Here is a 13,243-nt window from a genome sequence, read left to right on the forward strand (position 1 = left end):
ACTGGATATTTGTGGTTTATTTTATTTTTATTTATTTTTTATTCATTTGATTTTTTATTGTGTTTTATATATAAAATATGTGTTTTATAAATAAAAAGAGAAGAGAAATTGCCATTCATTTTATATATACATATATATTTCATATACATTCGGTTGCTATGTGCCTTATCGGCAGTCTGTGTAGCTCTCAATTTATTTAGTCGTTTATATGATTATATGTCATTTTTAATTTTAGTTTTTATCTAAACATTTTTAGTTTTGTATTTTTATTGATCTGCTTTTTATTTATATTTTGTTTTATTTAATTTTTTTGACAATGTGTACTACTACTAAAGCAGTGTACACATGAGAAGAACTGTTGGCACTGTCAAGGATTGACGCGGAATTAAACATCCAATTCCGACTGAGCTTAAAAAGCTGTATCGTAGATGCAGAGCTGGAGCCAAACTAAAGGCAAAGAGGCACAACAGGAGGTAGAGGTACAAGCCTTTTGTGCCCTTGGGGATTATGGGAAACGCTAACTCACTACCAAATAAGTGTGATGAGCTAGAGGCGCTTGTGCGGAACCAACAGCTGTATAAGGAGAGCAGTTTGATCTGTCTGTCTGAGTCCTGGCTGAACGACAACACACCAGACTCATGTGTGGACAATCCCGGCTTCAAGCCATTCCCGGCGGTAAGCGGAGGTGTTATACTGTTCTTTAATCAGAGATGGGTAAACCCCCGCAATGTGACCGTTAAGGAGAGGGTTTGTTGTCCAGACATCGAACTGCTGTCAGTTGGTTTCCGTGCGTTCTATGCGCCCAGAGAGTTCCCATACACAGTCGTCATCGTTGTTTACATTCCACCGAGGGCGGCACCTCCAACGGCGTGTGACGTCATCCATGACGCCGTTGCTAGGATACAGACCCAGCATCCTGAGGCATTCATTGCAATCACAGGGGATTTCAACCACGTCTCTCTATCCTCCTGCCTGACTGGCTTTGTACAGTATGTGGACTGTCCAACACGTGGAGAAAGGACATTAGATCTGTTCTATGCTAACGTGAAGGAGGCTTACAGGACAGTGTCTCTTCCACCACTGGGTAGATCTGATCACAGCATGGTCTAACTACAACCCACATACAGACCTTGTGTACAAAGACTTCCTGTTACTACCAGATCTTTCAGGAAGTGGTCACCAGAGGCGAGTGATGCATTGGGAGACTGCTTTGATGTCACAGGCTGGGCTGTACTGCTGGAGGAAGAAGAAATGGACATTGACATGGACAGGAGGGTCAGCACCATCACAGACTACATTAACTTCTGTAGGGACACTGTGATTCCAGTGAGGACTGTAAGGCACTATCCAAATAATAAACCATGGATCAACAGTGACATCAAAGACCTCCTGAACCAGAAAAAGAGGGCGTTCCAGAATGGGGATGGAGAAAGGCGGAGGAGTGTACAACAGGAGCTTAAAAAGACATTACGTCGAGCTAAGGTGGAGTACAAGAAAAAGGTAGAGAGACAGCTGGAGAACAATAACACCAAGGAGGTGTGGAGGGGCATGAGGACCATCACTGGATACAGACTGAACAACTCTCAGTCTGTGGAAGGTGATGTGGACAGAGCCAATACTTTCAACCATTATTACAACAGGTTTGACAGTGTGGCTTTTTCCACCTCTGCTGCTGCTCCCTCCACCCCCACCACTACAGCTGCTTCCTCTATACTGCTTCCACTGCCCACCTGTACTTCCACCTCAATGGCAACCCGCATTGCCAAGCCTCCTCCTCCGCCTGACTGCACCCCCACCTCTGCAGCAACTGTCACCAACAGGCTTCTTCTGTCCAGCTGTACCTCCACCTCTACGGCAGCTTCCACCGCCAGGTCTCCTGAGCACAGCTGCATCTCCACCTTTGCAGCAACTCCCACCACTAGCCCTCCTCTGTCCAGCTGCACCCCCACCCCCATCTCTATGATCGATAGCAACATCTCTCCTGTCGCCAGCCCTCCGCTACAACCTCTGTGTCTAACTATAGAGGAGGTTGGAGCTCAGCTCCAACCTCCTTAAGTCACAGATGGCTTCAGGCCCAGATGGAGTCTGTCCAAGGCTTCTGAGGGACTGTGCTGGTCAACTAGCAGTCCCTCCTCAGAGGCTTGTCAATATGAGCATTCAGATGGAAAAAGTCCCGGTGCTGTGGAAAACTTCTTGTCTCATACCAGTGCCCAAATTAGGGCAACCGGTGGAGCTGAATGACTGCAGACCGGTGGCTTTGACATCTCATATCATGAAGACCTTGGAGAGACTTCTTGTTCGTCGCATGAGATTGCAAGTTGCTGAGGCTCTTGATCCCCCTCCAGTTTGCCTACCAGAAACACATAGGAGTGGAAGATGCGACTCTGTACATGCTGCATCGGGCATATGCTTATCGGGATGTGCCTGGTTCATATGTGAGAATCATGTTCTTTGACTTCTCCAGTGCCTTCAACACCATACGGCCTCCCATACTGAAAGACAAGCTGCTAGGTATGGGTGTTGCCCCCTCCCTGACATCATGGATTATAGACTATTTGTCTGCCAGACCACACTATGTCAGGATGGGGAGATGTGTTTCTGGAACACTGGAATGCAGTACTGGGGCTCCGCAGGGTACTGTTTTGGCTCCTTTTCTTTTCAACCTGTACACATCGGACTTCAGGTACAACTCAGAGTCCTGCCACATACAGAAGTATTCTGATGATACGACTGTTGTGGCATGTGTGCATGGTGGACAGGAGAAGGAGTACAGGGACATTGTGGAGGCCTTTACTGACTGGACCAAAAAGAACTGTCTGATCCTGAATTCCACCAAGACCAAAGAAATGGTGGTGGACTTCAGGAGATCTAAAACTCCATACCAGTCAGTCTGCATTGATGGAGGAGATATAGAGACTGTTCAAACCTGCACCCCCATTCCTGGGGGTGGTGCTGGATAATAAACTGGAGTGGTCTGTCAACATAGAAGCAGTGTACAGGAGGGGCCAGAGCCGTCTCTTCTTCCTGAGACGGCTCAGGTCCTTCAATGTCTGTAGTGATATGATGTGCATATTTTATCACACTATCATTGAGAGTGCACTGTTCTATGCTGTTGTTATTATTATTATTAGTAGTAGTAGTAGTAGTATTTTTTATTAGAATTGGTATTATTATTGTTGCTGCTAATATACAGTCATTGTAAATATTTCTCGTTTTTTTGAGCAACTTGACTAATTTGAATTTCCCCCATTGGGGGATGAATAAAGTATTTTTCTATTCTATTTCTATTCTATTTTATATATATAATTGTAAGTAAAAATACTATATCGGGATATATATCGTTATCGGGATATACAATTTTGTCCATATTCCACAGCACTATTGTGCACACTACTTAAATTAGTCATGATCACAAAAGATTCCATCTTGTCAGGGTCCAAGCTATGTGTTTGTTTTGAAAACACTCTGGATTCATCTAATGAACACAGACATTATAAAGAGTAGATGCCAGAGCACTGTATTCCTGTGCAAATCGGCGGACGATTGTGAACAGGGGTCGGGGGATTACTTTTCACAAGTAAGATTCAATGTTATTATTGGTTGTATTTTCTGAATAGAAAATTATTTTACTGTATTTATGTCCGCCACCGAAATCGTAGCCAGCAAACGTTGAGCTAGGCTATGTTTATAGCTGGTGTTCACCCGGCTATTAGGCCAACTGAGACTTTATAAATCATATATTCCATAACACAGGCTTAGAATACAGGATTCACTACAAGCCAGTCATAAGGCTACACCACACTGCCAAACTCACCTCTGTTGACCTGCAGAAAGGGAGCACGAGAAAGAATTAATTAAAGAAGCTCTGCAAAACAGTCCTCTTTCAGGGCTTTTAGCTCATTTAAACTTTTATTAGCAACTTTGTGTAAATATGGTTTACACATTTTGGTGTCATGTTCTTGTGTTTAACTTGAAAATGTCATTTTTTTTAGGATTTCTCTATCATCTATCGGTCTGTCTTCCTTTTTTCTGATTTATATAGATTTTCATTTATTTCTGAGAGAGAGAGAGTAATTAAATAATAATTCAATGTAATTGTATTATAATTTAATTGTATGGTTGATACCATTCATTATATATTTGTGTTTTTATATACAGTATGTGTGTGTGTATTATATCATATTATACATCGTGTGTCTTTTGCAAAATAACCTACTTATCATACATAACATATATCACATACCAGAATATTCTATTACTGTTAAAGGTAGGGTAGGAGATCCTGGATTTTGAGTCCAGCGAAGCTGCATTTTGAAAAAACACAGGTAAAAAGTCCCAACCCTTTTCTTCACTTTCCCCCAGAAGGCACGCCTCTAGAGTACATGAACGCGCACGAGCACGACGGTGCACGAGCGCTGTTCTGACAGCAAGCATCGATCGTTGCCGTATTTAGTATTTAGTATTTAGTATATGCTAACTATACGTTTAATAATGCTAGGTGCTAGCCAAGCTGGCTCTAGTTTAGCTTCCTGCCAAGCTTCTGGACGCGTAATTCGTTCACGGAGCAGGGTACGCGCACGGGGGGGAGGAGGAGAAGGGGAAGGGAGGAGCAGATTGCAGTTTGATAGACGGCATCAGTATCCAATCATTGTGAACGGACCGTTCACAATGATTGGATACTGTTTTTCCTAGATTGTACGTTCTAGAGGCCACTAAAAAATTTCATATTTGTGTCAAAACTTTTAATTAATTGGTTGCAATGGGGGTGTGAAGAGTATTTGAAGCAATATGTAAAAAAATGTTCCAGAAAAAGATCCCCTACCCCGCCTTTAAGCCTAAAATGAATATTAAAATACGCCGAATCATGTATCCGGTATCATGCCTACATGTATGACGTTTGCAGAAGACAACCCCTGTGAAAATGTTGTATTCAGCGAGTTCGGACTGATTAAATGCGCTGACATTTCATTGCACCAGCCAGCCAGACAGACTACACTGAGTGGAGTGGCTGACCGGTCCAAGATGGCGGCCCCACGGCTCGTCAGCGCCAATAGGCAGTAGTGGTCAATGCGGCTTCTAATCTTTATATATCTATGCATGAACATCTTAAACAGGCAGCTGCAGGTGGCTTCTTCATGTGACAACAGTCAGAAATGATAGCTCTTAATCAGGCTAGCAGAGATGCTGTCAGTAGCAGTTACATTAGCCCTGAAGAGCATCTCTTCATCTTGGCAGAAAAGACTGGTTTCAACAAGAATTTTATTTTTCCAACTCTCAAAGTTTTGATTATCTGATTGGCAGGAGCCAGCCTATACTACATGTTGAAGGAGTCATGTTTCATATGGTCCAATAACCTGCCATGGAATTTTAAAGCTGCTGCGCTTTTCCAAATCAAACGTCTTCCATGGTTCTGCGTAACGAGCCATCTGGTGTGGCTGGCTGTATCTGAGAGAGTAAACAACATCCCTGAAGTAATAAATTAGTGAGGATGGATGTAGTTAAAACTGATCTAAAATTCTGTACCACAACTCTGCCAAATTTGCTGCAACAGATATCATTACAGTGAAGGTCGAATGAAAGTGCTCCAGGCTGTAGCTAGCAGTGATCTTATATACAGTACCTTGCGAAAGTATTCGGCCCCCTTGAACTTTTCAACCTTTTGCCACATTTCAGGCTTCAAACATAAAGATATAAAATTAAAAAAATTTGTGAAGAATCAACAACAAGTGGGACACAATCGTGAAGTGGAATGAAATTTATTGGATGTGTCAAACTTTTTTAACAAATAAAAAACTGAAAAGTGGGGCGTGCAAAATTATTCGGCCCCCTTGCGTTAATACTTTGTAGCGCCGCCTTTTGCTGCAATTACAGCTGGAAGTCGCTTGGGGTATGTCTCTATCAGTTTTGCACATCCAGAGACTGAAATTCTTGGGGCGGTCGGTGGCGTAGTGGGTTAAGCAGCCGCCCCATGTACAGAGGCTACAGTCCTCGCTGCAGCTGGCCCCGGTTCGAGTCCCGCACCGAGCGGCCCTGTGCTGCGTGTCTTTCCCCTCTCTCTGCCCCCTGCTTCCTGTCTCTCTCAAACTGTCCTAAGTCTCTCACAATTGCAAAAACAAGATGGCGGCGCAGGTGTGTTTGACGTCCTAGCTTGTCTGCGTTTTATTTTATGTTGTCCGTTTTTTAACTACTGTCTAAGTGTTGCCGTTGTGCACCTCTACAATGAAAATATTATCTGCTTGATTTAAGTGAGCAATTTGCGAAATAGATATAAAACGGACATAACAATGTTGCCTGCTGTTTGGCTCTACCTGCTGGGCCTCACGTTGACATTCCCTGTTGAGGATAAATCAGGACAAAATGGAATGGACGTTAGTTCTACACCTACTTTTTATTGGATTACCTCCCGATGCACAACTATGTCGGGTTCGGAACCGGCACAATTTTCTCAGTGGATTACTGCAGAGCACCTCTTTGGTTCACCTGGGTGTGAGGGCGGCCTGTGCCCGCTACGAGAGCAGGTGTGGATGGAGGCGCTGCGCTCTCGCACAGTCATGGCGGCTGGTAGCCACCGGCGGAGAACGATCAAGGCATTGTGGATTACTCTCCTGTTGCTACTCTCGGGTAATATCCACCCTAACCCGGGGCCTGAACGGACCCAGCTCGAAACTCCATCTGATCTGGCAAGTAGCAAGGGGCTACGTTTTGTTCATCTTAACGTGCGCAGTCTATTAAACAAGATAGACTCTGTTTGCATATGGGCAAAATTGGCTGACTGCGATGTTATGGTTCTCTCAGAGACGTGGCTTAAACCCTCAATAACCAACACATCCATACACATCAAAGGATACAACATCTTCAGGTCTGACCGCGTAAACAAAGGAGGTGGCGTTGCTATCTATGTCAAATCACATTTGAACTGTTCTTGCATCGAATCGTGCACCAGAGCTAAATATTTTGAACTATTGACAGTTAAACTGGAGCTACCCAATGGCGCTGACCTCAGTATCGTGGGGTGCTATCGTCCACCGTCAGCAGTTTGCGAGGCTGCAACTGCGCTTATGGACCACTTAAATAAATTATCCGACAAAGAGTTTATTTTGATGGGTGATCTAAATTGGGACTGCCTGCCCTGCATGCCGGGGAAGCTGCAGGAAATATGCGATGTCTTGCAACTGTCGCAATTGATAAACTCTCCTACTCGTTTAAATCCAAAGCATATGGAAAAATCCACTCTTATTGATGTTATTCTTACAAACTGTGCTTTTAAATATTGTGCAACCAGAGTGTTTTGCAATGATATTAGTGATCACTGTGCTATTGCTTGCGTCAGAAAATGTAAAACTGTGAAACCAAAACGCTTCATTTATAAAAGAAACTATAAGCACTTTAATGAGCAAGCCTTTTTGCATGATCTTTATGACGGTGACCTGCACCGTATCGGTGAAATGGTTGATGTTGAATTAGCCTGGGAATATTTTAAAACTGTTTTTATTCAATTAATTGATAAGCACGCCCCCATGAGGAGATATCGGGTCAGTGGCAAAGATAATCCATGGTTTGATGATAACCTGGCAAATCATATCAGGCTGAGGGATAAGGCTTGGTCTCTGGCCAAGCGACAAGGCGATCCTGTATCCTGGAATAATTATAGGGCACTGCGTAATAAGTGTACAAAGTTAGTTAAGGCTGCCAAAAATAACCATTATTTGCAATTGATAAACGAAAACCTAAATGACCCCTGTACATTTTGGAAGCTGGTTAAGTCCACTGAGGGGACTGTGGAAATACCTACGCTGCCTGAAGTGTTAAAAACATCTCAAGGTGAGGTAAAAGGGAAAGATAATATTATTAATGCGTTTAATGGTCATTTTAATATGGCTGCAGAAAAAGTTACATCTCACCTTCCAGTGTCAGAAAACCTTACATTGCCTCAAGGTGTGATGTCATCCAGCTGTTTCAATTTTGCTATTATTACACCCTTCCAAGTGTATCAAGCTTTGTCTAAATTAGACATTAGAAAATCTACTGGTGTAGATAAAATTGAGCCCCTGTTTTTGAAGGCAGCAGCAAGTGTGATTGCCAGTCCTATAGCCTCAATATTTAATCTTAGCCTCTCCAGTGGGGAAATCCCTAGGTCATGGAAGTCAGCCATGGTTCTCCCACTGCTGAAAGGCGGTGATCCCTCAATGCCAGACAACTATCGCCCCATTTCCAGATTATCAGTAACTGCTACAATATTTGAGTCTTTAGTGAATGAGCAGGTTAAACATTACTTGTCTGATAATGGAATTTTAACATCTACACAATCAGGATTCAGACAACATCATAGCACGATCACTGCCACTACTTTAGTTGCCAATGACATCATCTCTGCCCTGGATAACAAGAAGTCCTGTGCTGCTCTTTTTGTTGACCTTTCTAAGGCTTTTGACTGTGTGAACCATGATCTTCTTCTACAACGTCTTCAACATATTGGTTTTAGTGACATAACACTGAAGTGGTTTTTAAACTATTTATCTGGGAGAACCCAATGTGTAGCTGTTGACAGCAGTAGTTCAGACCTAGTGGAGGTCAAAATGGGTGTGCCTCAAGGGTCGATTTTGGGGCCTATTTTGTTCACCATTTATATAAATAACCTTTGTGTTGGTCTTGATTCAGCAAGGGTGCACCTCTATGCTGACGACACTGTTTTATATACATCTGCCCCCTCTGTAAAGACAGCAGTTGATAATCTTCAATCTGCTTTTAGCATTTTGCAGGCGTCTTTGCTTAGTCTGCGACTGGCTCTAAATGAAAAGAAAACAAAGTACATGGTTTTCACGCGTACCCGCTCATCATTACCTAATGTTGAAGTGTCCACTACAAATGGGACCTTGTTAGAAAGGGTTAAAACATATAAGTATTTAGGGATTTGGCTTGATGAGAAGTTAAATTATGAAACACATATTGCCCATCTTCTTAAAAAGCTTAGACCAAAATTGAGTTTTTATTTCCGCTTGAAAAAGTGCTTTCCTATTGCTGCCAGATTAAGATTGGTACAGAGTACATTTTTACCCATCCTAGACTATGGTGACATATTGTATATGCATGCCTCCACCTCTCTTTTAAAAAAGCTGGATGTAGTTTACCATGCAGTGCTGCGTTTCATCACTAATGCAAACATGAGAACACATCACTGCACACTATATGAAATGGCATCATGGACTTCACTACCACTCAGGAGAAAAATACATTCACTCATTTTTATTGCGAAGGCATTGGTTGGTAAACTCCCATCATACATCAACTGTCTGTTGTCACGCCAAACCAGTTCCTATGGCACTAGGTCAGGAAATAAAATAATGTTAAATATTCCTACTGTACGTACTGTACTAGGCAAGACTTCTTTTAGTTCATATGCCCCATATGCTTGGAATAACCTCCAAAACATCTTAAACTTGGAATCTGTCCCCTCTATAGATGCTTTTAAAAATCTTTTAAATACAACTTTGGTAGAGGAGTGTCACTGTTTTTAGGTTATCAGTTTTAATGTTTGTTTTTTTATGTCATTCTGTGTCTTTTGTGGTCCCCTGTATTCCTGTCTGTTGTGTGTTTGCTTTTCTTTTCACTTTTTTTCCTTTTTTTAGTGCTTGCCTGTCTGGCTTACTAGCCTTTGTCTAATGTTTGTTTGTCTTTATGTTTATGCATGTGCATATGCCGTCTTGGCCAGGACTCCCTGTGAGAAGAGGTTTCACACCTCAATGGGACCTTCCTGGATAAATAAAGGTCAAATAAAAATTAAAAAAAATTAAAGGCATAAAAAGCCCAAAAAAAAAATACTTTAAAAGAAATTCTTGCCCATTCTTCCTTGCAAAACAGCTGGAGCTCAGTGAGGTTGGATGGAGAGCGTTTGTGAACAGCATTCTTCAGCTCTTTCCACAGATTCTCGATTGGATTCAGGTCTGGACTTTGACTTGGCCATTCCAACACCTGGATACGTTTATTTGTGAAACATTCCATTGTAGATTTGGCTTTATGTTTTGGATCATTGTCTTGTTGGAAGATAAATCTCCGTCCCAGTCTCAGGTCTCTTGCCTGTTGGTCTCTTGACTCCAACAGGTTTTCTTCCAGAATGGTCCTGTATTTGGCCCCATCCATCTTCCCATCAATATTGACCATCTTCCCTGTCCCTGCTGAAGAAAAGCAGGCCCAAACCATGATGCTGCCACCACCATGTTTGACAGTGGGGATGGTGTGTTCAGGGTGATGAGCTGTGTTGCTTTTACGTCAAACATATCGTTTTGCATTGTGGCTAAACAGTTGGATTTTGGTTTCATCTGACCAGAGCACCTTCTTCCACATGTTTGGTGTGTCTCCCAGGTGGCTTGTGGCAAACTTTAAACGAGACTTTTTATGGATATCTTTGAGAAATGGCTTTCTTCTTGCCACTCTTCCATAAAGGCCAGATTTGTGCAGTGTACGGCTGATTGTTGTCCTATGGACAGACTCTCCCACCTCAGCTGTAGATCTCTGCAGTTCATCCAGAGTGATCATGGGCCTCTTGGCTGCATCTCTGATCAGTCTTCTCCTTGTTCGAGATGAAAGTTTAGAGGGACGGCCGAATCTTGGTAGATTTGCAGTGGTCTGACACTCCTTCCATTTCAATATGATTGCTTGCACAGTGCTCCTTGGGATGTTTAAAGCTTGGGAAATCTTTTTGTATCCAAATCCAGCTTTAAACTTCTCCACAACAGTATCTCAGACGTGCCTGGTGTGTTCCTTGGTCTTCATGATGCTCTCTGCGCTATGAACAGAACCCTGAGACTCTCACAGAGCAGGTGCATTTATACGGAGACTTGATTACACACAGGCTTATTCTATTTATCATCATCAGTCATTTGTGTCAACATTGGATCATTCAGAGATCCTCACTGAACTTCTGGAGTGAGTTTGTTGCACTGAAAGTAAAGGGGGCCGAATAATATTGCACGCCCCACTTTTCAGTTTTTTATTTGTTAAAAAAGTTTGACACATCCAATAAATTTCATTCCACTTCACGATTGTGTCCCACTTGTTGTTGATTCTTCACAAAAAAACAAAATTTTATATCTTTATGTTTGAAGCCTGAAATGTGGCAAAAGGTTGAAAAGTTCAAGGGGGCCGAATACTTTCGGAAGGCACTGTATTTGTAGCCATATTTTCAAGTTTGGTCTATTATTTTTGTGGCTGCACTAACATTCTACTTCTCTTAGAAAGTACTCTGCTCAGACCAAAATGTGTCCAATTGATTTTGTAAACAAAAACTTCAACCACCTGACATAGAAATCTGAGAATGTCATATCAGTACCCTTCTTCAGATCTGGAAATAATCAATGATAACCTGCTTCTGGAGACACTAAGAGCTTTAATTTACATTCCTTCTACCTTCATTTGTTTCTCAACAAAAACGTGATCTGCCTATGTATTTTCCCTGAGATTCTAAGTGGTATGTGTGTTTCTAAGCTGTCCAATTCACTTTGCTACAAAAGGACTTCAGAAGCAGATCTCAGGGAAAACAGCGGCAAACAGCTAGCAATCGGAGCACAATTACAGCATGTATTCACAGTCTTATGTCAGTGCAACATGATTGACTTAATAATGATCAGGCACGTTTTCAAGAAAAACTTCTGTCCTGTCATAGCTGTGCTTTCAGTGAATAAACACCAGTGAAAGTGCAGGTTCATCATGTTCATGCTTTGAGCTGTTGAACAAGGAAAGCGTCCGATGCCGACAGTGTTTGTGAACACACAAACGAGAAGAGAAAGATGTTAGCAACCTACCTGAGAGGGAAAAGTTAATGAGCCTCCTGTTGCCCAATCCATGGTTTACCTCTGGACTAACAATTGGCTTTAATACCTGAAGACACAGACAGACAAACAGAGATAAGAACTGTTAAGAAATCTAAAGAGCAAGAAAACACACCCTTTAGCTCATCAATACCAATGTTGTTTTCTCATTCCTGTGATTGGAATTTTTTTAGGAGGAGCAAAGTGGGCCACTGCAGCCAATAACAATGGGCATGTAAAAAAGACAACATTATAAAAAGCAGATGCATAACAAATGTATATTTTGGAATAGCTAAAAGCTGCATCCTCAGATCTACATTGTGTTTTTAAAGCTCAGTTTTAAAGTGAGGTTGACAGCATCCTGTGATCGATATCCTGTTTTCATCATTCTGACATTGATTCTTTAGCCAGGAAGAGGAGGACCACAGGGAATGGGGGCGGACATGAAGAAGTGAAAAAGGGTAAATACTGCTGTGTTACGTACCTGTCATGGAATCACTTTCCTTGATGTAGCATATATTCTAAAGGTAGACATATGTGGGAACAGATGGTAAAGACATCTTAGAGGCTCATTACTTAATCATGAAGGACAAAGGTCTTGAATTTCTAATAGTCTGTCTTCTTTCATCTATTTTTTCTTTTTACCACTGTAGGTAACCACCCTTTAAGATAAGTGTTAGATTAAATCTTTTGGAGGCTAAAAAGGAGAAAGGCGGTGGAACCTTCAGTGTCAAAGAGTTCATCACTTCAGGAGCTTTTGCTGCTTTTGTACTAAATTAGCTTGGTAACAAGACTTTGAATGCAAAGACATGCTAACTTAGGTGCTGATGGAACTGATACGATTAAAGATGTGACATTATGGCTAAAGTTTCACTTGTGCTATCAGCCCATGAACTTTATTTTTTGGTAAATTGTTATTTTAGACTATGAATGTTCATCCCAAACAGCTCAGCAATGTGCCTAAAATCCAACTGTGTGAAAAAGTGCAAGAGCAGCTGCTGCTACACAGCTAATACCTGATGTGTAGACAAAGCATTTCCTTCACATGCCAGCAGGGGAAATGCAAAAGTTCTTGTCCGAAGCAGTTTTCATATTCACCATCTCTGCTTAGTATTTCTTAATGCCAACGGTGTGCATTTATAGTGGTGTTTGTAAGTTTGTGAACCCTTTAGAATGTTCTGCATTAGTGTGATGTAAAACAATGTGTATATATTAGGGCTAGGGAACGATTAAAATTTTTAATCTAATTAATCACATGATTTCCCTGATTAATCACGATTAATCGCATTTGTGCGCAAAATCCAATAATTCAAAAGTAGTGTATAACTTTTAGCATTTAGCTTTATTTTAAATGTGCTGCCATATGAATGAAAGTCCCATAACATTTGTTGTGCAAACACACTTTTAACATCAGCATTTTTATGTAGTTTTTATGTAGA

At 41.7% G+C, this 13,243-nt stretch overlaps 1 protein-coding gene across 3 annotated transcripts in view; it reads right to left on the bottom strand.

Annotated features, from left to right (window-relative positions):
* Positions 1–13,243, bottom strand: part of hecw1a (HECT, C2 and WW domain containing E3 ubiquitin protein ligase 1a) — a 116,032-nt gene that overhangs the window by 71,580 nt on the left and 31,209 nt on the right. For all 3 annotated transcript variants that reach the window (XM_075452272.1, XM_075452270.1, XM_075452271.1), the window contains one exon: positions 11,799–11,874. In XM_075452272.1, coding sequence (XP_075308387.1) covers positions 11,799–11,874 — 76 coding nt within the window. The remainder of the gene's footprint in view (positions 1–11,798; positions 11,875–13,243) is intronic.

The sequence above is a fragment of the Odontesthes bonariensis genome, chromosome 20 (genome assembly GCF_027942865.1).
Source record: "Odontesthes bonariensis isolate fOdoBon6 chromosome 20, fOdoBon6.hap1, whole genome shotgun sequence".
Classification (NCBI taxonomy): Eukaryota; Metazoa; Chordata; class Actinopteri; order Atheriniformes; family Atherinopsidae; genus Odontesthes; species Odontesthes bonariensis.